General features: G+C 32.3%; 1 protein-coding gene across 10 annotated transcripts in view; it reads right to left on the bottom strand.

Moving 5' to 3' along the window:
• The window catches only part of LOC126892788 (uncharacterized), a 163,277-nt gene that overhangs the window by 38,416 nt on the left and 98,825 nt on the right, over positions 1-26,036 (bottom strand). For 4 of the 10 annotated variants that reach the window (XM_050662507.1, XM_050662505.1, XM_050662513.1 and 1 more), the window contains one exon: positions 12,727-12,760. The exons of 4 other annotated variants lie outside the window; for them this stretch is intronic. In XM_050662507.1, the coding sequence (XP_050518464.1) occupies positions 12,727-12,753 (27 nt within the window). In that variant the 5' untranslated portion in view covers positions 12,754-12,760. Of the gene's footprint in view, positions 1-11,753; positions 12,761-26,036 lie in introns of those variants that run through there. 2 more of the 10 variants (XM_050662506.1, XM_050662514.1) reach the window with 1 other exon arrangement.

Raw genomic sequence — 26,036 nt, 5'->3', positions numbered from 1 at the left:
ATCGATTATCAGCTTAATGGTTATATTTTAATTAAAGATTATAAATATATTTTTTTGTAATTTACGCGCGCGAAAGTAGAAAAATACAGTACCGTAGCTACCCGCCCACATACACAACACGCGCGAGTTTAAGCGTGTCAGTCGCTTCGAGTGAACATTTTATCTCCGGCTCTGTATCAAGCCTACTTTCGCGCTAAAAATTACAAAAAAAAAGTATTTTTAATCTTTGATTAAAATATAACCATTGCACTAATTTTTGACATCCTTTGTGAGTAATTAGATTGTACCATAGACTCACTTTTAAGCTTTGAAACAATTAAAACAAATTATAAACAATGGAGATATCGTATATTTATTTTGCTGTTTCCTAACTTTTTTGCAAATGGTTGGAAAATTTTTTTAAAGCATTCATTTTCAAGACCTATGAAATACGCATTTTAAGTATTTCTTTAAATTATAATATAATAAACAATTTCTAAGAAATGTTAATTTGTTTATAACAATTTTTTTTAAACATTTAAAGATTATGCAAAAAAATGAAAAATTTTTATTTTGTCGACAAAATATTAAATTGGCATCACACCTTTATAATCTTTCTAAATTTGATCAATGTCTCATGATTATTTTGGTTGTTATTGCGACTGTAAATTGTTAATTAACAATTGAATTGTTGCTAAAATATTCGTTTCATTTTAACCGGCTTCTGAATTTATAATCTATACCAAGAAAGCTTTTATTTCACCAAGCTATATAATTATTGATAAATAATTACTGGCCCAAGATTTTGTTGGGAAAACCCACATTTTCAGAGGAAAATTTTCGTCGGAGCAAATCAGGAAAACATGCCTCTATGTAGAATTAAATTGGGGTGAATTTTTATTTGAGTATTTTTGGTGTAAAGTTAAAATCTTCGGAGTTATAGAGCAATAATTGAAGAAAATACGATTTGTCGGCGCCATTTTGTTTATAAAAAAGTAGCACACTATCTGTGGACTTTGCATAACTATATTAATAATATATAGGATCTTATAATTCGATTAAAGCAATAAAATTGCTGGTAAATAACCTTTCTTTGTATTTTACTAATTAGACCAACGTATTATAACTATTTTTTTTTTCAAAATTTAAAGATTATGCAAAAAAAGAAAAATTTATATTTTGTCGATAAAATATTAAACAAGCATCTCATCTTTATAATCTTTATAAGATTGATCAATGTATCATGATTATTTTGGTTATTATTGCGATCGTAAATTGTTAATTAACAATTGAATTGTTGCTAAAATATTCATTTAATTTTCACCGGCTTCTGGAATTACAATATATACCAAGAAATCTTTGATGTCACTAAGTTATTTAATTATTGATTAATAATTACTTACCTAAAACTTTATTTGAAAATTATAGTTTTTGTTAGGAAAACCCGCATTTTCCGAGGAAAATTTTCGTCGGAGCAAATCGTGAAAAACATATCTCTATGCAGAATTTAATTGCGGTGAATTTTTATATGAGTGTTTTTTTGTTGTAAAGTTAAAATCTTCGGAGTTATAGAGCAATAATTGAAAAAAATACGATTTGTCGGCGCCATTTTGTTTATAAAAAAGTAGCACACTATCTGCGGACTTTGCATACCTATATTATTAATATATAGGATCTTATAATTCGATTCCAGCAATAGAATTGCTGGTAAATAACTTTTCCATGAATTTTGCTAATTAGCCCAGAGTACAAGGAATAATGAATCGAGTTAAAATTCATTTCGCTTATGTATTGCCCGTTAGAAGGCGTTCTAGCCATACTGCGATATAAATAGTTTTAATTTATATCGAGAGACTACGGTCGTGTTTGTGTATATTTGTCTTCCTCAGACCCTCCTTGACAACAGGTAGACCTAGAAATAATACTATCGGAGGATGGAGTGAAACAGATCTAAATCAAAACGAAACCGTAGATTTTCTTATTTTACTAACGCCATACTCTGTTTTGGAGTACACAGACTCGTTTCGTATGGGTTCTCTGAACCGCAAATTGGAATATTTTCCTAGCGGTGCCTTTTGGTATTGTGATACCTGGGTTAAACAGAGAACTTGAATCGAGTCGAAATTCATTTCAAATATAATACAATTAAAAATTTGTCTAGGAACTATAATGCCCTCACCAAACCACTCTGTTTTTGCATAAGCCCAACAACCACCTCTGTCTAATACCATTTCTCTCTATTTCTCTCTCTTTCTCCACGCATACACACATTTTCGTCTTATTATAAAAAACCCCTTGATTTTTTTGGTCGATTCTTATTAATTACTAGCTGACCCGGTAAACTTCGTTGCACCTTATGTACCTTATGGAATTAGATAATGTGTCATAATTCAATAACTAAAAATTAACAGAACCATAAAAATATTCAAAAAATTTACGTATGAAAAAAGTTGAATCTTCCATGTGCAAAACCTGTAGACAATGAGCCGGGATAGGTAAAATTTGCTAGGCATTTTAGGCAATATAAGAGTTTACAACTTGAATAGTAGAAAACATTATGCCGTAGAAAGTATTATGCCGTCACTTTTTAGTGGCACATGCATCGACGCACTGTGGTTCCAAATCCCGAAAACCTGATCTTGAACTTTTAAAAGCGTATAATATGGTTCATATACTTCGGATTTACCTTCGTACTTAAGGGTTTTTGGCATCAATGAGTATTAATCTGACATTTCTTTTAAAGAAAATGACGGATCCAAAATGGAGGAAAATATTTAAAATATCAAAGAAAACGCAATATTTTTTTAAAAGATCAGTAATTTAAGGTCGCTCATAACAAATCTGACATTTTTTTTAAATAATTGACGGATCCCATATGGCGTAAATAAATTCAAAATTTTTATTTTAAACCCATATTTTTTTGAAATGTTGTATTATAAGGAACCCTTAAAATTGCTGATTACGCATACATTTTCGGTTTGAAGTACAACGTTCAGAACCTTTTACTTATGTACAACCGCCAATACATATTCCTGTTATGTAGAACCGCCACAGAATTATGTACTTTTTGAATATATCTGTACAAAATTTTGATTATTTTAACTATACATACATCAAATTTTATGCACTCATTGTTAATCAATCTTAAGTCAACTTTCATCTTACATACTTGAAAAAGAAGAATCTGCTTTACAGCGATAAAATTGATAAATTACAAAACATTTTACAGCGTTTTCAATACATGCGTTTTTTTTTCACTCTCACTATCAGCCAAGATAACGTCGTACATCAGGGGTGGGCAAATACTTTTAAGCGCGGGCCAAAATGAAATTTTCAAAATGTCTCCCGGGCCGGAGACCCATACCCAGTATGTACGCTACGCACACGCTTATGTTTTTGGTGGAGGTTTTTCTCTGCCCAAGAAAGTTTTTGACATAAATACAATATAAGTATCATTTTAAAGCATTTGAACAAATACATTTTGACTGTTAATAATAAATAATAATAATAATAAATTGTCTTACTTGTGTGTACATGCGACCAATTTGTTCTCAGTAAAATTACGAAATTTTTAATATGGTCCATTATATTAAGCCATAACATGGATCCAGATAAAAAATGAAATTCAAAAATTGAAGAGCAGCCTTTTTGAAGATGAGGAAATTTCTGAGCAACCAAAGATTCAATCTGCAAATCTGATATCGGATGGTAAAACGTTATGTCAAGTCAACCATCATCGAAACCATCAGTCGAAATTCAAAGGTGTCAACTGATCTAGTATGGTCATGTAGAAAGAATGGATGACGACAGGCTGCCAAAACAAATTTTAAAATGAACGCCAAGCAATGAAGGAAGAGAGGAAAGCCGAAACAATCCTGTCTGCGTGCATTCAGAAGATAATGTCGAAAAGGAACGTTCACCCTGGCGAATGCAACGACGGACGAAGCTGTAAACTGGGAACCAGAAGGCGGAGAACCCTATAAATAACCGGGATGATAATAAAAATGTTATGTCCACTCTATTCTTCATTATTGGATTGTTAATGCTGACTTAGTGAGGAAGCTGAAAGCTTTTGAGATGTGACTTTTTAGGAGAATTTTGGAAATACCATGGACCGATCATATATTACGAACGAAGTGGTGTTTCACAGAATGGAAAAGGAACAGAGAACTTTGACCATCATTAAAGGGAGAAAGACAGCAAGGAGAAAGGGCACATATTAATAAATGATAAGTACGTTGTTGTAAGTTGTTGCAGCAGCTGATTATGAAGGGTAAAATCGAAGAAAACGGGTCCTGGTAGACGACAAATTCCCTGGCCGAAAAATATTCGCATCTGGACCGAGTTAAACACACAGACGCTTTTAAGAAAAGCAGAAGATAGAGATTCATTATTTATATGAACACTACAAATACTAATACTGTTGATTTCAACAAAACCGCACAAAAGAGATTAAGAGCGTAGGCGGAAAATTTCGGACCAATGCTGTTTAATTGCATTCCTTTTTTTTCGAATCCTGAGAAAACTAATAAATATTTTTGGAAAATTTAAACGAAAGATTACATTATTACCGAGGGCCAAAAGTCCCTTACTTAGAATAAACAAAAAGCTTCTTTCATCAAATAGATATTTGAAATTAAAAATCACACTAATTTTTTTCTTTTTTTCTTTCACCCCTGCGACTTACTAAAATAAGCATTGTAGAAGTTTTCAGGGACTTTCGGTTTTCGGCAGTATAATTTTCATAGGATTCGAAAAAAATGAATGCATTTAAAAAGCATTGCGCCTATGCCTTAAAAAAAGCTTGCGAGAGTTTTCAACGGGCCGGATAAAGTAAGCAAAAGGGCCGGATCCGGCCCGCGGGCCGCCTTTTGCCCACCCCTGTCGTACATGATTCACTTGTCCCTGAGATATGAATAAAAATACATCCGGTATGATTTTTATTCCTGCTTATTACTACACTACGATAGTATGTGAAAAAAACTACTGTAAACATGAAAATCTTTAGAGGACTTTTTTTATCTCATGATTACGTTTTCAGTATTTGGCACCACTGTACGACGTGACGGTGCAAAATGAAACGTTCCAAAACGTCCCCAATCCCAAAATTCATTAAAAATAAAACTTAGCGCAGTCTTAATCCGCCACCATCAAATATTTATTTTTAATTTAAATTAACTTAAAATTTTATATATTAATTAATTATGAAAATAAAAAAAAATATCGATCATAACTTAATCTAATGGCACTGTAGATGACAATTTCATTGGAAATTGAACACGTTTAAATTGAATTGGCATATCTAATATACAGGGTGTCCCGAAAAGATTAGTCATAAATTATACCACACATTCTGAGGTCAAAAATCCTTTGATTGAACTCAACTTAACTTAGTACAAATGTGCTCATAAAAAAAGTTACAGCCCTTTGAAGTTACAAAATGAAAATCGATTTTTTTCAATATATCGAAAACTATTAATGATCTTTTATTGAAAATAGACATGTATCATTCTTGTGATAGGAACATCTTAAAACAAAGTTATAGTGAAATTTGCCCACTGCATAAAAATGTTATGGGGTTTTTGTTCCCTTAACTCCCCAAAAACTGTTGTGTACGTTCCAATTAATTCATTATTGTGGTACCGTTAGTTAAACACAACGTTTTTAAATTTTTTTTGCCTCTTAGTATTTTTTCAATAAGCCAGTTTTTATCGAGATGCGGCTTCTTTTTTAATATATCTACATAAATATTTTATGGGGGGTTTTGTTCTTTTAAACCCCCCAAATGTTTGTGTACGTTCTAATTAAACTATTATTGTGGCACCATTAGTTAAACACAGTGTTTTTAAAAATTTTTTGCCTCTTAGTCTTTTTTTGATAAGTCACCTTTTATCGAGATGTGGCTTCTTTTTCAAAATATAGCTAAAAATGTAAATTATAAATAAATTTTCGGATTATTAGCAGGTCTCTATAATCGTACTTAACCATACACAAATATGTGGTGGATTCGACAAATATTCAAAATATCTCGATAAACACTGGCTTATCGAAAAAGTACGAGGAGGCAAAAAAGTTTTAAAAAAATTGTGTTTAACGAATGGTGCAAAAATAATAACTTAATTGGAACGTACGTACACAAAAGTTTGAAGGGGTTTAAGGGAACAAAACCCCCATAAAATTTTTATGGGGTGCACAAATTTCACTTTAATTTTTTTTAAGATTTTGCTGCCATAAGAATACCACATGTCCATTATCAATAAAAAATCTCTAAGAGTTTTCGATATATGAAAAAAAATCGATTTTCATTTTGTAACTTCAAAGGGTTGTAACTTTTTTTGTGCATAGTATTGTATATAGGTAAGTCAGGTTCAATCAACCTATTTTTAACCCCAGAATCTGTGGTATAATTTATGACCAATATTTTCGGGATACCCTGTATATTGAGTACAGTTGTCTATTTACTTTAGGTAATTACGCATATTTTATATCTTGAAAGTAAAAAGTAATCGGTCAACAACGGTCAACAACGGTTTTTAGGTAATAATTCGTTAATAATAATTGACTTATGCTCCTTCTCAAATATGCCCGGAACATTAATAAAAAAAAAAAAAAATATTTAACAATTTCAAAAAATTTCTTTTTTTTTCTATTTTCTTTACTTATAACTTTAAAACGAATCATTTTGGAATAAAGCCGTATAGGAATAAAACAAAGACAATTAAATTTTCTATCAGATACGATTGGTTAAAAATCTCTTAGTTCAACACCCTTGCTGCAAAATAGCAATAAATATAAGATAAGGGGGCAAAACAAGCATGTCCTTATTCAATGTTTTTCCATCGCCTAGAAATTTTTTCTAATGTGCTAAAACAGTCCACCAAATTTTATTAAAATTGACTTACTGGATTTTGCATAATAATTTTGCAATCTAAACTTTTTTTAAAAATTAAAATTATTTAAAATATTGCACAACAAAAACTAGAACATACAAAGATTTGTCAATTTTTTACATATAAAGAAGCACTCTACCTATCTAATGCACTTTATAGAATTGAAATCATTATTATTGGATTATTTAATCAGCCTCAGCAATGTTTTAAAGTTATAAACAATTTTTTGGCTTATAAACAAATTAGTTCTGTGTCCAGGAGGGGGTGCTACGTGCTCCTTTATTAAGATGCACTTACCCCAGTTTTTTATGTATTTTGACCCGTAGAACACGAATTTTTTGGGTAACAGTTGATCCGGATGTCGATAAGATAAATCCGAATAAACAAAGAACTTGAGGAATTACATAACATCAATTTTTCGCAAAATAAAACATTTTTTGTATTTCTTGGGTAATTCTAAGCAAAAAATGTTCTTACTTCTGCTGACAGAATTTGAAAGTTAAAGTCAAATTATACCGGTTTTAATTATTTGCATTGCTAAAAATTCATTTTTTTAAAACATTGCTGAGGCCCCTTTAATAATCCAATTTTAATTTTGTAAAGTGTATTAGATAGGTAAAGCACCTCTTTGTATTAAAAAAAATTAGCCAACTTCTAAATGGTCTACTTTTTGTTCAGAAAGATTTTAAAAAATTTGAACTTTTTTAAAAACATCTATATTGCAAATTTATTATGCAAAATCTTTTAAGTCGATTTTAATGAAATTTGGTAGACCATTTAAGTAAGTTATAAGAATTTTCTAAGCGAATTACTAAGGTCCTAAGTGCCACCAAAGTGGTTAAGAAATATTGAATAACAACAGGCATATTTTGCCCCCTTATTTTGTATTTATTGCTTTATTGCAGAAAAGCTAATACCTTAAGACATTTTTGACCAGTCGTATATCATGCAAAATTCAATTATCTTTATTTTATTTCGGTACGACTTTGTTCCAAAACGAACCGTTTTAAAGTTATAAGCAAGGAAAGCAAAAAAAAATCGATGTTTTTCGAAATTTTTAAATATTTTTATTTTTTATTAATGTTCCGGGCATATTTGAGAAGGAGCATAAGTCAATTATTATTACTGAAGGTGTCACCTAACTTTATCTGAAAAAATCCGAATGCCACCTCTCACAACCAAAAATACACGTTTTTATTTACAGATTAGTCCTGGTCTAATGTATAATTACACTGTAAATAGTGGTTGTTTTATAACATCACTTATTAAACTCAAACAACAAACAACCCAATCACAACAAAGTAAAAACATCACTACCAAGTAACTTTCAAATGAATTTACAAATACTTTTAATAATCCAAAACTGTATTAACTCTAACTATTTAAGTTCAATATTGTTAATAGAATCAAATTTATTAGCTAGTACCGTTCTAGTACTCACCTATTACGAAATCTACTGTTGACTAGGACGAGGAATGTCAACCGTTTCGGACAATTTAATCTAATGATATATCATAAAACCAGATGTATTTATTAAGGGAGGAGTTACATAGGTCTTCAAGGCCACGCACAAAAAAATAACTTTTTCAAAAATCTTTTTAGGTACCTATATCTGGTATTTTAAAAACTAAAAATCCAATTTGTTTTCAAATTCACACACAGAAAAGTTTAGCATTTGTAGGAGTTGTAAAAAAAATTTCGGCTAAAAATATTGGAAGTTGTCGAATTTTTTCTGCAGTTTTCACAGCCCAGCGTTTTTTCCGGTAGGCAGATTATTTCGGTGCAGGTTCGTCTTAAATCAAAAATTCGAAAAAATTTGTATAGTTTATGCCCTTTTCTAGTAATTGAACACAGGAATTAAGAAAAAAAAAGAAATTTAAAGTTTTGAAATAAGGTTGAATAAATTTTCGTCTCATATTTTTAAAAATTCAACCACGAGTTCTTCTTCATCTTAAGATGCCTCCATTACTGATGGTTGGCCATAACTACAACAAATTGCTCTCTCTCTCTCTCTCTTGAGCGGTTCTTAGTATCGAATATGTGTCCATGCCTGTCCAGTGTTTTACGTTCTTCAGCCAGGAGCATTTTTTTCTTCCTGGACCTCTTCTTCCTTCTACTTTCCCTTCCATTATGAGGCGTAAAAAGTTGTCTTTTTCTTCTCTGTAAATATGTCCTAGATAGCTCGTTTTTCTGTTTTTTAACAATATTTAGGAGTTCTCTGTCTGTCTCCATTCTTCTCAGCACTCCGTTGTTCACTTGCTCTGTTTAAGAGATCTTTAACATCATCATTCTCTTTGCCTTATCCCTATGCGGGGTCGGTTTCCATAATTGCATTTCTCCACACAATTCTATCTTGGGTCATATCAATGTTAATCCCCTTTACCAACATGTCCTGCTTTATCGCCTCCCCCCAGGTCTTCTTTGGTCTTCCCCTCCTACTCCTTCCAGCAATCTGCACTTCAGCTATTCTTCGTATTGGGTGATTAACGTCTCGACGTTGAACATGACCAAACCATCTTAACCTATGCTCTCTCATTTTGGCATCAATTGGTGCCACACCTAGACTTCCCCTAATATACTCATTTCTAATTTTTTCCTTCTTTGTCACTCCACTCATCCATCTAAGCATTCTCATTTCCGCCACATGCATTCGTTGTTCCTCTTTCTTTTTCACTGCCCAACATTCAGTTCCGTGCATCATATCTGGTCTTATGGCTGTTTTATAGAATTTTCCCTTCAGCTTCATTGGAATTTTTCTGTCACACAACACACCACTCGCTTCTTTCCACTTCATCCATCCAGCCCTAATTCTGCTGCATGCATCTCCATCTATTTCTCCATTACTCTGTAACACCGATCCTAGGTACTTAAAACAATTGCTTTTCACAATCATTTCACCATCCAAAGTTACCATTTTATTTGTAGTAACTCCATCTTTAAATGAACATTCCAAATACTCTGTTTTTGTCCTACTAAGTTTTAAACCTTTTCCTCCTGAGCTTGTCTCCACTGTTCCAGGTTTTGTTCTAAGTCTCTTTCACTATTTCCTATTAACCTTTAACTACCCGCGCATCAAGTTATAACATAACTACACGCGTGGCGTACTTTATACGCCATAAGATAATACACTTAAAAACAGCGGATTTGTTTTTTTTTTGAAAAAATACACTTAGTTGTTTGTTATAAACATTATTCGGCATCAGTGAATACTTGGAGTTTGATGAAAAAAAATGTTTTTGAAATGTGATTTTTTACAGGAGAAAAGTATTGTTTATAAAGAAAAATATATTTTGTGCCATAATGACTAAAAAACAATTGAAATATGTACTTATATTACGACTTATATTAATATAATCGTGGCGTATATTGTACACCACCGGAAACAACAAACAATAAACTGTAAATTACGATCTTCCCAGAACGCCGATTATAACGAAACTAAAACCAAATTGTAAAGCACATTCCAGTGATAGGTTAGTGAGATAAACAAGGTCAAAAATTAAATTTTTAAATATATGTGCAGTAGAATTCTTACATCTGGCGTACAAAATACGCCAGCGCGAGTAGTTAAAGGTTAACACTACATCATCAGCATACATTAGGCACCATGGAATACTGCCCTGTAGTTTCGCTGTTATCTGGTCCAAAACTAAAGAGAATAAATAAGGACTAATCACCGAGCCTTGGTGCAATCCTACTTTCACCTGAAGTTTATCAGTCTCTCCCACGCCTGTTCTAACACTAGTCGTTACTCCCTCATACATATCTCTCACAAGAGATCTCTCCAAGGGATCTTTAACATCCTTCAAAAAACCCACATCTCAAAGGCTTCTATACACCTCCTTACAAATTGGTATCGGATATCCAACGATAAGGTAAAGTTTATTTGGAATTTATTCATTCTTTGAAAAGCGGACCTCTAGCATACTCTTGTAACGTGGTCGTTGCGTTTGTTGCTCCAGGTAACAAAAATTCGAAGAGAGAAGGTTCGCTTTTTCAAGACATTCATTTTAGAATCAAAACATTACAAATGATAAGATAATTATAGCCTTAATTACTACTCGTTAATTTCGTTAATAAAATATATTTATAACCTACGTATAGAACATTAGGTTCGGATTGATGTGACGATTTCTGGTACATGAATGAATACTACCGACGATCGCGTGGATTAGGAATAATTACATTTATTAATATGAAACGTAATATTAGGAGACGAAAGCTCGCTCAGCTAGCCAGCGGAAAAGACATGTAGGGAAATACGATCAACGCTCGTAAAGGGATAGGTAAAAGTAAAACCGTAGGATTCGTTCAACACACCAAAACGACGGCGGAAAATAGTCGCGATAACTCACCTCTTATACCTCCTTGTTGTTTATTATTCTTCGATCAACGCTCCAAGAATAATATTCAACTAGGCTTTTGGTTCCGACTTTAATATCGTCCGAGACGGTACAAAAACACGTTTTACTTAATTCATTGGCGTACTCTAGACGATAAAATTATATTATCGTCACACTCTATACGAGCACATATTTTGACCTCGTGGTCAAGATTGTTTGTTAACTCGTTAACCACGAGTACCTCGATATTTCAAAGAACCATCTGTAGCAAATTATGCAAAAATACAAAGATTGCGCTGGGCAGGTTACCTTATAGCTGCGGAAGACTTTACATAGTGTTGTAAGGAACTAGGGTGGGACGTATGGCTAGTAGGAAGAGGTGGATAGATGAGGAGAGTACTGATGCTAAGGAGATATTGAGGGTGTATAACTGGTGGAGACAAGCCAAGGAAGAAGATTCTTGGAGAGAAGTGCTGTGGGAGGCCAGGGCCTGACCTGTAGCGCTATATGAAAGTAAAGATATTCATGTATGACGAAAGAAGTTTATATTTTGCATTATAAAAATAAAAAAATCTTTATATATGTACACTATTACTATCGGAGACTACACTATTTGGAACGTCTTCATTTTCAGCTTTTTCAAGGTTTTCCACATCATCCTTGTATCCTTTACTTCTTCGATTAAATAATTTAAGCATCGCCACTTCTATATCTATATCCATCCTAATCAAAGTTATAATCAAAACTAAAGACATGGTGAGGGAAAACCAATCAGCCAAAAACATTGTATATAACAGTATACTGCTCAAAGTATACTGTTCCGATTCGCTGGACCACGTGAGCAGTTCGTCAAATACAAAGAGTGGCAACCAAAAGAAGATAATGATATTAGCGGGAAGCAAGCCGTAACTTTTGAAGTTGTCCTCGTTTTTCTTATTACTGTAATACAGAAAGTTAAATATCACAAGAGACAACGCTATAGAATAATAAATTCCTTCAAGAATATACTCTTCAATAACCAAATACATAATAACGAATATAAAAGCAGCCAGTAAATAAATTAAATAAATAGCATAATTGTTAAAGAGTGCAGAAGATTTTACAAAATGTGGACTGTGAATATTTAAAAACCAGTCCAAAGCAAGACAGAAACCAAGCAGAAAGAGTAGTGATACTGATATACCGGTTGTCCCAAAAATAATGTCAAGGAGAAAACTTGGAAAAACATCAACCAAAGGTATTTGATCAAAAAGTACGAAAAACATTGGAAAAAACACCACAAACACTATATGCCATATTGAATAATGAAGAATGTACATATTTGTCTTTGTTTTCAGTTTTGGATTCTTTATAATAATTGTAATTATGCTGATGTCAGCTGCTATGGATAGAATGCATAGTAAGAATTTTATTGTGTCTGTAAAGTATGATGTGTAATGAAGTATATCGTAAGTTTCTTCCATTTGTTCGTAAAAGTCAGTGATATTTACTGGTGCTAAAGGATCTTCTTCAACTTCGGCAATGTTAAATGTATTCTCCATGTTGAATCTAAAAGAAATTATTAAAAATTTAGGTATATGCTTTTGTTTAAAAAAGTATTTAGTAGCTATCAGCCCGATTTGTTTCAGTTTGTTCAGAGATAGTCATATACGCACTTTCTGATGAGAACAAGATTCGAAACCGGTTAAGGTCCTTATGGCGCTCTCTGAAAAATCTGAAATATAAGTCGGCTCTTGTTTCGGTTTACAACGAATTGATTATTTATTTATTTAGTATTTGTTTAAATATTCTATTTTATTATTCATAACATGAATTTAACTATTTAAAAATAAAAAAAAAACAAAAAGAAAATAAAAGCAACAAAGATGGAATCCCTAAGAAGTTGAAAAATAACAATAAGAGATAAATAACATCGAGATTAAGAAGAGAATGGGAACGAACTTAGATTTAATAGACTACATAGAACAGAACAGCTTAACCTGTTAGGCTACGGCTCCACGGGCTGGAAATTGACGCTAGTAGTAGCCGCAAAACGAACTTAAGGTTCCGCGGAACGGAATGGGAATAGCCGAACTGAACCGACTACGCACAAGTCCTGTAGTCGGTACAGTTCGGCTATTCCTATTCCGTTCTGCGGAACCTTAAGTTCGTTTTGCGGCTACTGCTAGCGTCAATTTCCAGCCCGTGGAGCCGTAGCCTTACGGATATGTCATAACAACAGATAAAAATCGTTGGATAAACAGAATAGATCCCGACAGGAACAACGAAGAGAGGCAGGCCCCGAAGATCTTTCAGAAATGAAGCGGACGAAGCAATCGAAAGAATAAATCGGCAGTAAGGGAACTGCCACAACAGAAAGAACTGAAGAGAACGATCGAGTGAAGGAATACTAGTCCAAGTAATGAAGCTTAAAATAGGACAAAACCTCGCAATTTTTACAGAATGGATCGATTTGCTTGAAAATTTGAGAATAAGTAGTGGATAGTCCAAGGATCAAAATCTATATGAGGCCGAAAGGCGCTTTTACCATAGGGGTGGTTGCCACCCCATCTCGGGGGTGGAAATTTTTTATTTTATTTTGACAGCAAAAGTTGGTAAACACATTAATTCTAAGCAAAAAACATTCTATACATTTTTTTGATAAAAGTAATAGTTTTCGATTTATTCGCTATCGAAAGTGTTGGTTTAAATCGAAACAATCATTGTTTTTAATCAGTTTTCTGCTAATAACTCAAAAATTTTACGTTCTATCAAAACAAGTTTGCTTAACAAAAATGTACCTTTTGAAAAAATAAACAAAATCGTTTTTATAATTTATAATTTGCTTTAAAACCAATAGTAATCGAGCTATACTTTATCATATGTTAGCTCTTCTTCGTAAAATGCTAAATATTGTAGTTTTAAAGTCAAAAGACGGGAAAACTATACATTTTTCGAGGATAACTTGTTCAAGCTAATTTAAAGTATTTAAAAATATCTATCTCCAGAAATCAAAAAAATAGTCCCTAGCTCAAAAATTAAGTGACTTATAGTAAAAAGAATGTCAGTCCCTATTTTTTTTTCACCGAAAAACTGATCGTAAACTTCCCCTTACTCTCCACCCTAATTAAAATTGGTCATTAACCTTATTTGGTCTTCTTAATTTATGTATTGTTAATAGGTTCCAGAGGTTTGACCGGCTTAGAATGATTAGTTTAAAAAAAATGAGTTAAAAGCGAATAACGAATTTTTGTAGTTTGGTAAAAAAATGCCTATTTCTTCAGAATAGAAAGATTAGCATCAGAGATACGAAAAAAGATTTAAATATAAAATTGTAGCTTATTTAATTCCCAAGAACCTGGTTTGCAAAATTTTTTCTACGGCAAAAATTGAGTGAGCTATTGGAAATTAAAACTTGTAATAACATGCAAAAACCATCTTTACCAACCCTTTCAAAGTCACCTCTTTTTGCGAATGAGGATTTTAAAATGATATAATATTAATAGCCCTGTAGGTCCTGTAAAAACCTACAAAATTCTTTTTTAACAAATTTTCTAGGATAACAAATAAAAAAGTTACGGTTAAAAAATCAATATATTTTTTTGAAAAAAAAAAAGGAGATATCCAATTGGAAGCATAATAATGTAAGTTAGCGGTGTTCTTAGTCATCGGCCTTATTCATTCTTCTTTATTTATGTATTATTCATAGATTCCAAAAGTTGGACTGGCTTAGAATGATTAGTTTTTAAAAAAATGTAGTTAAAAGCGAATAACGAATTTTTGAAAAATGCCTTTTGCTTCAGAACAGAAAGAGTAGCATCAGAGATACGAAAAAATATTTAAATATAAAATTGTAGCTTATTTAATTCCCAAGAAATTGGATTGCAAAACTTTTTTTTTTTTTTTTTTTTTTTTTTTTTTTTTTTTTTTTTTTTTTTTGGGAGGCCGATCCTGACTGTATGTCGGAACGGTGTGTTTATTTTGGCTCTACAAAATAGTTCAAATTAAGTGAGAATAAGTTTTCAAAATTTAACCAAACTTGGTGAAATTATTAGTGATCAATTGAATCTCAACTTTACAAATTTGTAAGTACAGTTTTACTGTAATTTCCACAGAAAACATCTAATTAGTATTTAACATTATTGTAAATTTTTATATCGAAATCTGCTTGACGTTAAACAAAAACATTTAATTACCATCGACCTGTGTGTCCACTCGGCTTTTTTCCCAGCCGGGGACAGGTCCGTACTTAGAAATGTTTAAAAATCGATCAAGATGTCACAAAGCGGTGAAATAAATTTACCAGGAAATTCTCAAATGGATAATTCTACACCAAGAAGTTACTCTACCGCCCTTATTCAACAAAAACATCCCTCTAAGCGCCAGGCAATCATTTTTAATTCCATTGAAGATGCGAAAATACAAGATTACCTCCTCCCGCTGGGAAAAATCATTCATCCAAAAAATATACTATTCTGCTCTAGATTATCAAACAATAGAATATGTTTGTATTTATCATCTGAAAATATCGTAGAAAAATTCATGACTAAAAATAACGGCAACATTGTGGTTAATAATCAGATTATACAAGCTCGAAGGTATATAACTCCTTCCGAAAGAATTATTCTCTCTAATGTTTGTCCATCAATTCCTCATGATGTATTAATTAAAGAACTCGAGTCCATGGGACTTGTTATTCAATCTACAATGTCCTTTTTAAAAATTGGTGCACCGTTACCTGAATTTAGTCATATAATGAGCTTCAGAAGGCAAATCTTTATCAGCCCAACAGACCTCACAATTCCAGAATCGTTTTTAATCAACTACGATAATACTTCATACAGAATATTCTTATCGAGTGGCAACTTGACATGTTACAACTGTAAACAAAATGGTCATACGGCAACTAACTGCAAAAACCCTATCAATCCAAACTCAAATCCTATCGCTTCGACCTCGGTAGAAAACATCCCAACATTCACTCCTCCAGAAATATCAACCAGCATACCAGAACCTATCAATCCAAAACCAAATCCTATTGCTCCAACCACCGCAGAAAAAAACCCAATATTAAATCCTCCAGAAATATCAACCATCACACCAGCATCTGTTTCAATTCAATCAGCTACCCCAACTACAAACAATCAACTGAACCCCAAAGAAACTGAGAGCGAATCAGCTACCTTACATATGAATATTGAGTCTTCACAAAATAGTTCAAAAAGAACGATTGACGATACCTTAAGTCCTCCCCCGCCCCCTAATGATACCACTGATAAACCGATGTTTACCAATCCAGCAGAAATAGCACTTAATCCCAAGAAAAAGAAAAAACAAAATAAAGGAAAATTTCTAGAAGCATTCATAAACCAGCAGTCGCCACCATTTGTTCTAAGCTATGTTCAGATAACAGACCTATTCGAAAACATAAAGAGTTCACCCGATCCACTTATTACCGTTGAAAATTATACAGATAACTTTACAGCTCTCATCGATATGTTAAACAAAATATATCCCTATACTCAAGACAGATCTACAAAGACCCGAAATACCAAATTAAGGAAAATTCTTCTAAAACACTTACAGATGCAAATCCGACAGGACCTAGTATCCGATACAGAAAGTGACTCCTCACAAACAAATCAATAAATAAATTTAATAAATTAAAATGGAATTTAATAAATTAATACAGTGGAATATAAATGGCTATTTCAATAATTTACCCATGCTACAGATCATTCTTTCAGAACAAAATCCAGATTTTGTATGTTTACAGGAGACCAATTTTAAACCAAATCAAAATATAATCTTAAGAAACTATGTTTGTCATAATCAAATAAGACTTAACCAAAACATTGCTAGTGGCGGTGTATCAATTTTAATTAATAATTCATATGACTCGATAAGAATACCTCTAAATACTAACTTAGAGGCCATTGCTGTCACCGTTATTGGGAAAACTAATATAAACATTTGCAACATATATCTACCTCCTGGAGCAGTAATTTCCAGAAACGAACTAGAGGATCTTTTTAAACAAATTCCTACTCCTCGAATCATTTTGGGTGACCTAAACGCATATAATCACATCTGGGGATCCGCATATAAAGATCAACGGGGTACCGCCATTGAAGAAATTATAGATCATCTTAATTTGTCTCTCTTAAATGACGGAAGCCCGACTAGATTTAATATAAGAACTGGAGAAGCTACACCACTTGATCTAACAATATGTGACAGTGATCTTTACCCACATTTGTCTTGGTATCCAATGCAGTACACATACAACAGTGACCATTATCCATTAATTATAGAAAACAATCAACATAAACGCACAACCCATTTCTCTCCCAAATGGAAAATAGATAAAGCCGATTGGAAGCATTTCTCCCAACAGATAGAATCATATATAAACAAGTGCTCGACAACAATAATTAATGTCGAAGAATGTCTAGACAATTTGACCCAAATAATTATTAAGGTAGCTGAAAACTCAATCGGTAAAACAGCTCCAACGAAACATTCAACACCAGTTCCATGGTGGAACGAGTCTTGTAAAAAGGTCATTAGAGAAAGTAAAACTGCCTTTAATAAATATAAAAGAAATAAATCACTTGAAAACCAACTAGAATATAAGAGAACTCGAGCCATAACTAGATTGACAATAAAGACAGCTAAACGTCAATCCTGGATTGATTATGTTTCTAAAATAAACAGCTCTACTCCTATGAGTGACATATGGAAGAAGATAAAACGAATATCGGGAAAAAGTTTAAATTTAAAAATCAACTCACTAAATATTCAAGATAAGGTTATTACCTCCGACAACGAAATCGCAGAAGAAATGGCTAACACTTATAAACACAGATCTAGTAATACCCAGTATAACCAGAGCTTTATTACACTTAAGCAACATGAAGAACGTAATCTAATTAACTTCGATGAGATAGATAAAAGTCCTATAAACTCTCCTTTTTTAATGGAAGAATACAACGAAGCCCTTAACTCATTTAAAGATTCGGCAGCGGGACCTGATGATATTCCGGTAAAATTTATAAAAAATTTACCTTCGAACGCTCACCAGTACTTACTAAGGTTATTTAATTTAATCTGGACTCAACATAAATTTCCACCAAAATGGTCAGAATCTATTATTATACCAATTTTAAAACCAAACAATCCAAAAAGTAATCCAAATGCATATAGACCAATATCTTTGACATGTGCTATGGGTAAATTAATGGAAAAAATTGTAAATAAAAGGCTTTTATGGACTCTTGAGAATCGAAACCTAATCATTCCAAATCAAAGTGGTTTTCGTAGAAATCGATCAACAATAGACAATATTTTAGCATTAGAAAATGACATACTTGAAGCTTTTGCTGTCAATCAAAAATGCGTCGCTATATTTTTTGACATCAGGGGAGCCTATGATGTCACTTGGAAACACCTAATAGTCAAGAAACTACATAATTTAAATATCAGGGGACACTGCCTAGCGTTCATTAACAATTTCCTTACCAATAGATCATTCCAACTTAAAACTAATGGTATGCTATCACCAAAAACAAAACTAGAGAATGGTATTCCACAAGGATCAGTGTTAAGCCCTACACTTTTTTTAGTAGCAATAAATGATGTCCTAACCAATATGAACTTACCACTGAAAGGTCTCTTATACGCAGACGACCTTGTTATCTATGCGAGAAGTCAAAATATGGAAAACATCACGAATATGCTACAAACGTTCTTACATCAACTAGAGAAATGGTCGCAAAGTTGTGGGTTTCAATTTTCTACAGAAAAAACACAATTTATATTATTCTCAAAGAAAAGCTGCCCTAATCACCCTTCACTCTCACTATATAACAATTCGTTAGTTCGGAAAAATACTGTAAAATTTTTAGGAATGACATTCGACCAACATCTAAATTGGAAAGAACATATTAAGAAACTGGCAATCGAATGCCAAGGAAGACTTAATATCATTAAATCATTGTCAAAAAAAGACTGGGGAGCAGATAGACAAACTATGCTCTCTCTCTACAGAACTCTAATCAGATCTAAATTAGACTATGGCGCGATAGCATATTCATCGGCTACTGAGTCTTCTCTTAAAATTTTAGATTCAATCCACAATACTGCACTCCGCATTGTCTTGGGAGCTTTCAGAACCACACCAATAGAAAGCCTGTATTGTGAAGCAGCTGAACCATCACTGTATTACAGAAGAATGTACTTAAAGTTAACCTATGCAATTAAATCAAATGCAAATCCTAATAACCACACCTTCAAATATGATCACCTTAACCGATTATCAACATTTTTCTCCAATAAACCACGTCTACACAAACCTTTCTACCACCGAATCAAAATGGATCTCTCATCTCTTAACACCACCTTACCTCCTTGCTATCCTGTTAGTTTTGAACCTGCTACGCCATGGAATTTGGGAGCACCAAAAATAATTACCACCTTAACTTCATTGGACAAACATACTACTAACCATAGTATAATACATCAAAATCTGCAAAACTTATTATCAAAGTATACAAACTTCTCTCAAATATATACAGATGCTTCAAAATCAACAGATGGCGTGGGAGCAGCAGTTATATCCTCGAATATGTGCCAAAAATATAAGTTGCCAATACACTGCAGTACTTTTAATGCAGAATTATATGCCATATACGGGGCACTGACATATATTATATCCTCACCAAATCAGAAATACATCATTTTGACTGATTCACTAAGCTCACTACAATCCATAGGAAAAATATACCCAGAGAATTACATTCTGGGAAAAATAAAACAAAATCTGATCGAGATACAAAATCGTAATAAGGAGGTAATCTTCATCTGGATCCCGTCACATATTGGTATAAGAGGCAATGAAGAAGCAGATAAGTGTGCGCGTGAAGCCGTCAACTCAGCTGACTCTACTATCGTGCAATATGTGACAACTAGTGATGTTTCAAGTGTTATCAAATCGCGTATCCTAAGTGAGTGGCAAAACCGGTGGCAATTTTCAGTGTCCAATCTTTGGAATATTAAACCAAACATTAAACCATGGACATGTTTCCCCACCAAAAGAAGGGATCAAGTGACAATAACCCGCCTTAGGTTAGGTCATACCAGTGCCACACACAAGTTCTTAATAACAAAAGAACCTGAACCGAAATGTGATCAGTGTAACGTTAAACTCTCGGTAAAACATATAATTGTAGACTGTCCAGTTTTCTCCACAGCAAGAAGAATTTACGGTATTCCAACAAACTTAGAGAAAGCACTTGGTGCAAATTGTTCGTTCACAAATATGTTAAACTATTTAAAAGCTATTAATTTTGTAAATATATAATATTTAATATTGTAAATCTGCTCCTCGCTAATAACCTTCGGGTTGATGCGAATTTCTCAATAAAAAAAAAAAAAAAAAAAACTTTTTTCTACGGCAAAACTTGAGTGAATAGTAAATGAGTATAATACCGAAAAACATTGATTTCTTCGATATAAAACTAACACTTTCGATAGCGAATAAATCGAACACTATTAATTTTATCAAAAAAATGTATATAGAATTTTTTGCTTAAAATGAATGTTTTTATCAACTTTTGCAGTTAAAATTATAATAAAAAATTTCCACCCCGAGATGGGGTGGCAACCATCCCCATGGTAAAAGCGCCTTTCGGCATTATATAGATTTTGATCCTTGGACTATCCACTACTTATTCTCAAATTTTCAAGCAAATCGATCCATTCTGTAAAAATTTCGAGGTGAAAAGCTATGGTTCCTGGACTATACAGTGAAAACTGTTTAAATCATTAGTATAGGTATAAATAATATACAAGTTAAAACAAATCTCGTAACACTAGACACAATACAAATTAACTCTATACCTAACAAATATAATATAATATAACACGATAATAATATAATACAATAATATAATACAATAAAAAAATTTGTCTACGAACTATGATGCCCTCACCAAACCACCTCTGTCTAATGCTATTTCTCTCTATTTCTCTGTCTCTTTTTTGAAGCTATACTTCTTTACGCGGGATATGAGGGTGAATTTTTATATGTTAAAACCTACGATCCGGGCGCATGCGCATTATAACTTTGTTCTGATTGATGTTCAAATGACATGTCAAAAATTATCCAATATGGCAGCTGTAGCGCAGCTGTGGTTTGGACGGTTGACGGTTTGGTTCTGTATGGTTGTTGCGTTTTAAAATTTGTGGGAAGAGAAACAACAAAAGTTAGTTAATAGTTATACTGCCTTTTTAAATAGTTTTCATATTATATTTTTGAAGTTATACTTCAAAATGTTTTAATTTATGTATGTATCATCAAGTATATTCAAATGGGAAATAAGCCACAATTTTACCTAAAAATGATTTTATTAACGTTTCGATGCCCAAGTCGGGTGTCAAAATACAACGACACCCGACTTGGGCGTCGAAACGTTAATAAAATCATTTTTAGGTAAAATTGTGGCTTATTTCCCATTTGAATATACTTGATTATAAAAATGCCACAAGAAAATAGCTTCAGAACAACATGTATGTATCAGTCCAGAAAAGGTGTGGAAAGAATATATTAGTGTTTTTAAATATATTTTTCTACAAACGTGTTAAAAATGCAATTTTTAGGACTCCATAGGAGCGTTAAAAATGCTATTTTAAGGCACTAGTGCTTTATAATTTTTAAGGCACTGCAGTTAAAAGTGAATTGTCAAATTGTGAAACGTCAAAATATTTATATTTCATTTATTAACATTAATATTAATAATACAACTTGCGCAATTTGAATAAGGTGGTTTAAAAGGTTTTTTATTATAATTTTGTGTCTTTGGATTTGTCTTCCTTGGGCGTAAAATAATAAAACATCTATTTTTATATTTTACTTGTCACCGTGATGTATAATTATGTATATCTGAAAGGTAAGTAGCATGCGGCTTGATGGCTTTGTTGGTAGAGCATTGGACCAGAGATCAAAAAATCGCGAGAGTGCGGGTTCAAATCCCGGACGATTCATACTTTTTCCTTTTTTTTTTTAATATTTAGCATTGTTAAGTTTTGGTTCATTTTTGGTAATTATTGTTAATTTTTTGTATTGTAACTGTTAAGTAGGTATATTTATTTCGTTGAAATTATATTATAATAGAAGTATAACTTCTTACGTGCGTACAAAGTACACACACACACATTCTTTTTTCTCTCTCTCTCTCTCCCCACACATACAAACATTTTCGTCTTATTGTAAAAAATCCTTTGATTTTTTTGGTTGATTCTTATTAATTATTGTGCTTCCGCAAATTACCTTACATCGTTGATGCGGATGATTAAATAAAAAAAAGTACGAAAATAAAAATGATCATACACATTTTCCTTATTCTTACAAAATTTAAATAAAGCACATGAGACATAAAACAAAATTTAGGCTACTATGCTATTTATATGCATCAATTTTTTTCAAATCCTGAGAAAACTAATATTTACTAATGTTTAAATGCCGAATGAAGGATTGCATTATTATCGACGGCCGAAAGTCCATGAAAACTTCTATAATGTTTATTTTAATAAGTAAGAGGCGTGACAAAAAAGAAAAAGATCAGTGTGATTTTTATTTCAAAAATCTCATTCAAAAGAAACTTTTAATTTATTCTAGGGAACTTTCACCCTCGGTAATAATTTAGTCTTTCATTTTGCGTTTAAATTTTCCAAAAATATGTATTGGTTTTTCCAGGATTCGAAAAAAATGAACACCATGTCCAAGGTGATATTTTCCAATTCGAACATTCGCTATCTTTGTCATACAACGCATTCAGTCGAACATAAAGTGCTGACAACACAGTGACAATTTTAAATATTTGACACGGCTTCAGAAATATTTTGAGTTGTTTATTCAATAATATTGATAGTGTATTTGATAAATATTTTATTTAAGACGTGAAATTAATAAAAAGTTATTTATTGTTTATTATTTATGGAAGATCCAAGCAGAGAATACACCAGGATATATTCTGTGATTAAAGTATTTTGTTGTTAAAGATATTCAAAATTTATATGTATGTATTGTATAAGCATTCCATTTAACAATATATTATTAAAAAAATCACTTTATCACTTTTTATCTTTTCTCGTTTAAGTATTAGTTCTTATTGTGTAGTATATAACTTATTGCAATCACTGAATACATAGTTAGTGAAACAACAATACTATAATTTAAGCGATCACACAAATAAAGGTTATCCAAGAACATTCACAAACTGAACGAAAATCTCTGTAATGCTAATTACAATGTAATTGTCAACTACTAATGTTTACATCTTCAGTTGTTTCCATACCAGTGATAATTTTACTAATAGCCAGGGAGGTAGTGTCAAATTTGACCGGAGCATTTTAGCATGGCTGGTTTCTTATTATTTAGGTAGGTGCTCCAAAGCTTATTAAGAAATGATGTGTCAGCTGGCCCAAAACCGGGGATTTTAGTCAAGAAAAAGTAAAACATGAAAGTTGATGGACCAACGCTACAGCTTAAATGTCAAATAATTATATACGTTACTCAGAACATTTAATGGACTTGCTTACTTGGCGCCTACCTTTCACTCAGGAGATCGGGGTTAAAATCCTGGCGCGGAAAATTCTTTTTGTATTTTAAAATGACATTTTATTTTGAAAAATATTTATTTTTCTAATACCACGTTTTTATTATTTATACGAGACAATATAAAAAAATCTGTATGTCTTTTATAGAATCGCAAACTATGCATTTTTGGTCATATTATGATTGATCTTAATAAGCAAATGTGTTTACATGAACCCCTGAAGGTTCCTGAGTTGGTAAGACCAACAATCTAAGTGAAAAGGGAGATATTATTTGTCATTTTTTTGGACACACTGTTTTTTCTTAATTTTATATGTTGTAGAACCGAAAGATACAACCCTAAATTTTCACTTTTCTATCACCAACCCCCATGTTTTAATAGCAATCTAAATATTTCCCTATTCTCTATAATATATATAAAATTTAATATACAAAAAACAGTTTGTCTAAAAAGATAAAAAATGTCAGGAGGGGGGTGGGGTGGGGAGGCCAACCCCCCTTTTCACTTAGATTGGTCGTACTAACTCAGGAAGCTTCAGGGGTTCATGTACAGTAATTTTGCTTATTAAGGTGAATCATAATATTTATCATCAAATGTATATATTATGCTATTTCATAAGTTCTATGCATAATTCTATAAAAGACATACAGATTTTTTTATATTGTCTCGTATAAATAATAAAAACGTGGTATTATAAAAATAAATATTTTTCAAAATAAATGTCAATTTAAAAAACAAAAAGAATTTTCCGCGCCAGGATTTGAACCCCGATCTCCTTAGTGAAAGGTAGGCGCCAAGTAAGCAAGTCCATTAAATGTTCTGAGTAACGTATATAAATATTTGACATTTAAGCTGTAGCGTTGGTCCATCAACTTTCATATTTATCTTTTCTTGACTAAAATTCCCGGTTTTGGGCCAGCTGACACATCATTTGTTAATAAGCTTCGGAGCACCTACCTAAATAATAAGAAACCAGCCATGCTAAAATGCTCCGGTAAAATTTGACACTACCTCCCTGGCTATAATATACACGTAATTTGCCGTGTAAAACAGAAAAAGTAGGGACACACTCTTAACCTTGAACTACACGCTCTGGCGTATTTTGTACGCCAAATATAAGAATTCTACTGCAAATATATTTAAAAATTTAATTTTTGACCTTGTTTATCTCTCTAACCTGTCACTGGAATGTGCTTTACAATTTGGTTTTAGTTTCGTTATAATCGGCATTCTGGGAAGATAGTAATTTACAGTTTATTATTTGTTGTTTCCGGTGGTGGACAATATACTCCACGATTATATTAATATAAGTCGTAATATAAGTACATATTTCAATTGTTTTTTAGTCATTACGGCACAAAATATATTTTTCGTTATAAACAATACTTTTTCTCCTGTAAAAAATCACATTTCAAAAAATTTTTTATTAGTAATTTTATTTATCATGGTATCCAGTTATTCCATGATTCCAGCTATAAATCCCAATTGGCTTAATGAGAAGGAAATCCAAGTTTTCACTGATGCCGAATAAGGATTATAACAAAGAACTAAGTGTATTTTTTCAAAAAAAAAATAAACAAATCCGCTGTTTTTAAGTGTATTTTCTTGTGGCGTATAAAGTACGCCACGCGTGTAGTTATGTTATAACTTGATGCGCGGGTAGTTAAAGGTTAAGAGCGCACAACATCAACAGGTAGCAACAAACGCGGTCCAAGATTGCGAAAGTTCTGCGAACTTTCAAAAGTGAGGCAACAGTGCGTCGGTAATTCGACACTGACAGTGACGTTTATACTATCAAAAACAATAATTTTTATACACATAGTCGCAAAATGTTGCCAAGTCAGTGACGTTCGATTTCTTGTTATAAAAAAATCGATTTTTAGTAGTTCCAATGTGACACAAAATCTAGGCACGGGATAAAAAAGTTTATTTAAAGAAAGTGTATTTTTTTGTCTTTCTTAATGGCGGTACAGGCTCCTTTTTTCAATATTTTATTTAGTTATAGAGTAATTTCCACATACTAACATATTTCTGAAATTGGGCTCTGTACCGCCATTGTTTATTATATTACGAATATGTGTTCCAAATATCTCGACAAAATATTCAAAATTAGAGCCGCAATCTTGGAACGCGTTTGTTGCTACCTGTTGATCGCTACTGTTGGCTCTTAACATGCGTAACTTGCTTCTCCTCTATGTCCTTACAAATAATGGAGATTGATATAATTA

Source organism: Diabrotica virgifera, chromosome 9 (genome assembly GCF_917563875.1).
Source record: "Diabrotica virgifera virgifera chromosome 9, PGI_DIABVI_V3a".
Lineage (NCBI taxonomy): Eukaryota > Metazoa > Arthropoda > Insecta > Coleoptera > Chrysomelidae > Diabrotica > Diabrotica virgifera.
The sequence above is the reverse complement of the archived record's forward strand: the minus strand, read 5'-3'. Positions and strand labels throughout refer to the sequence as shown.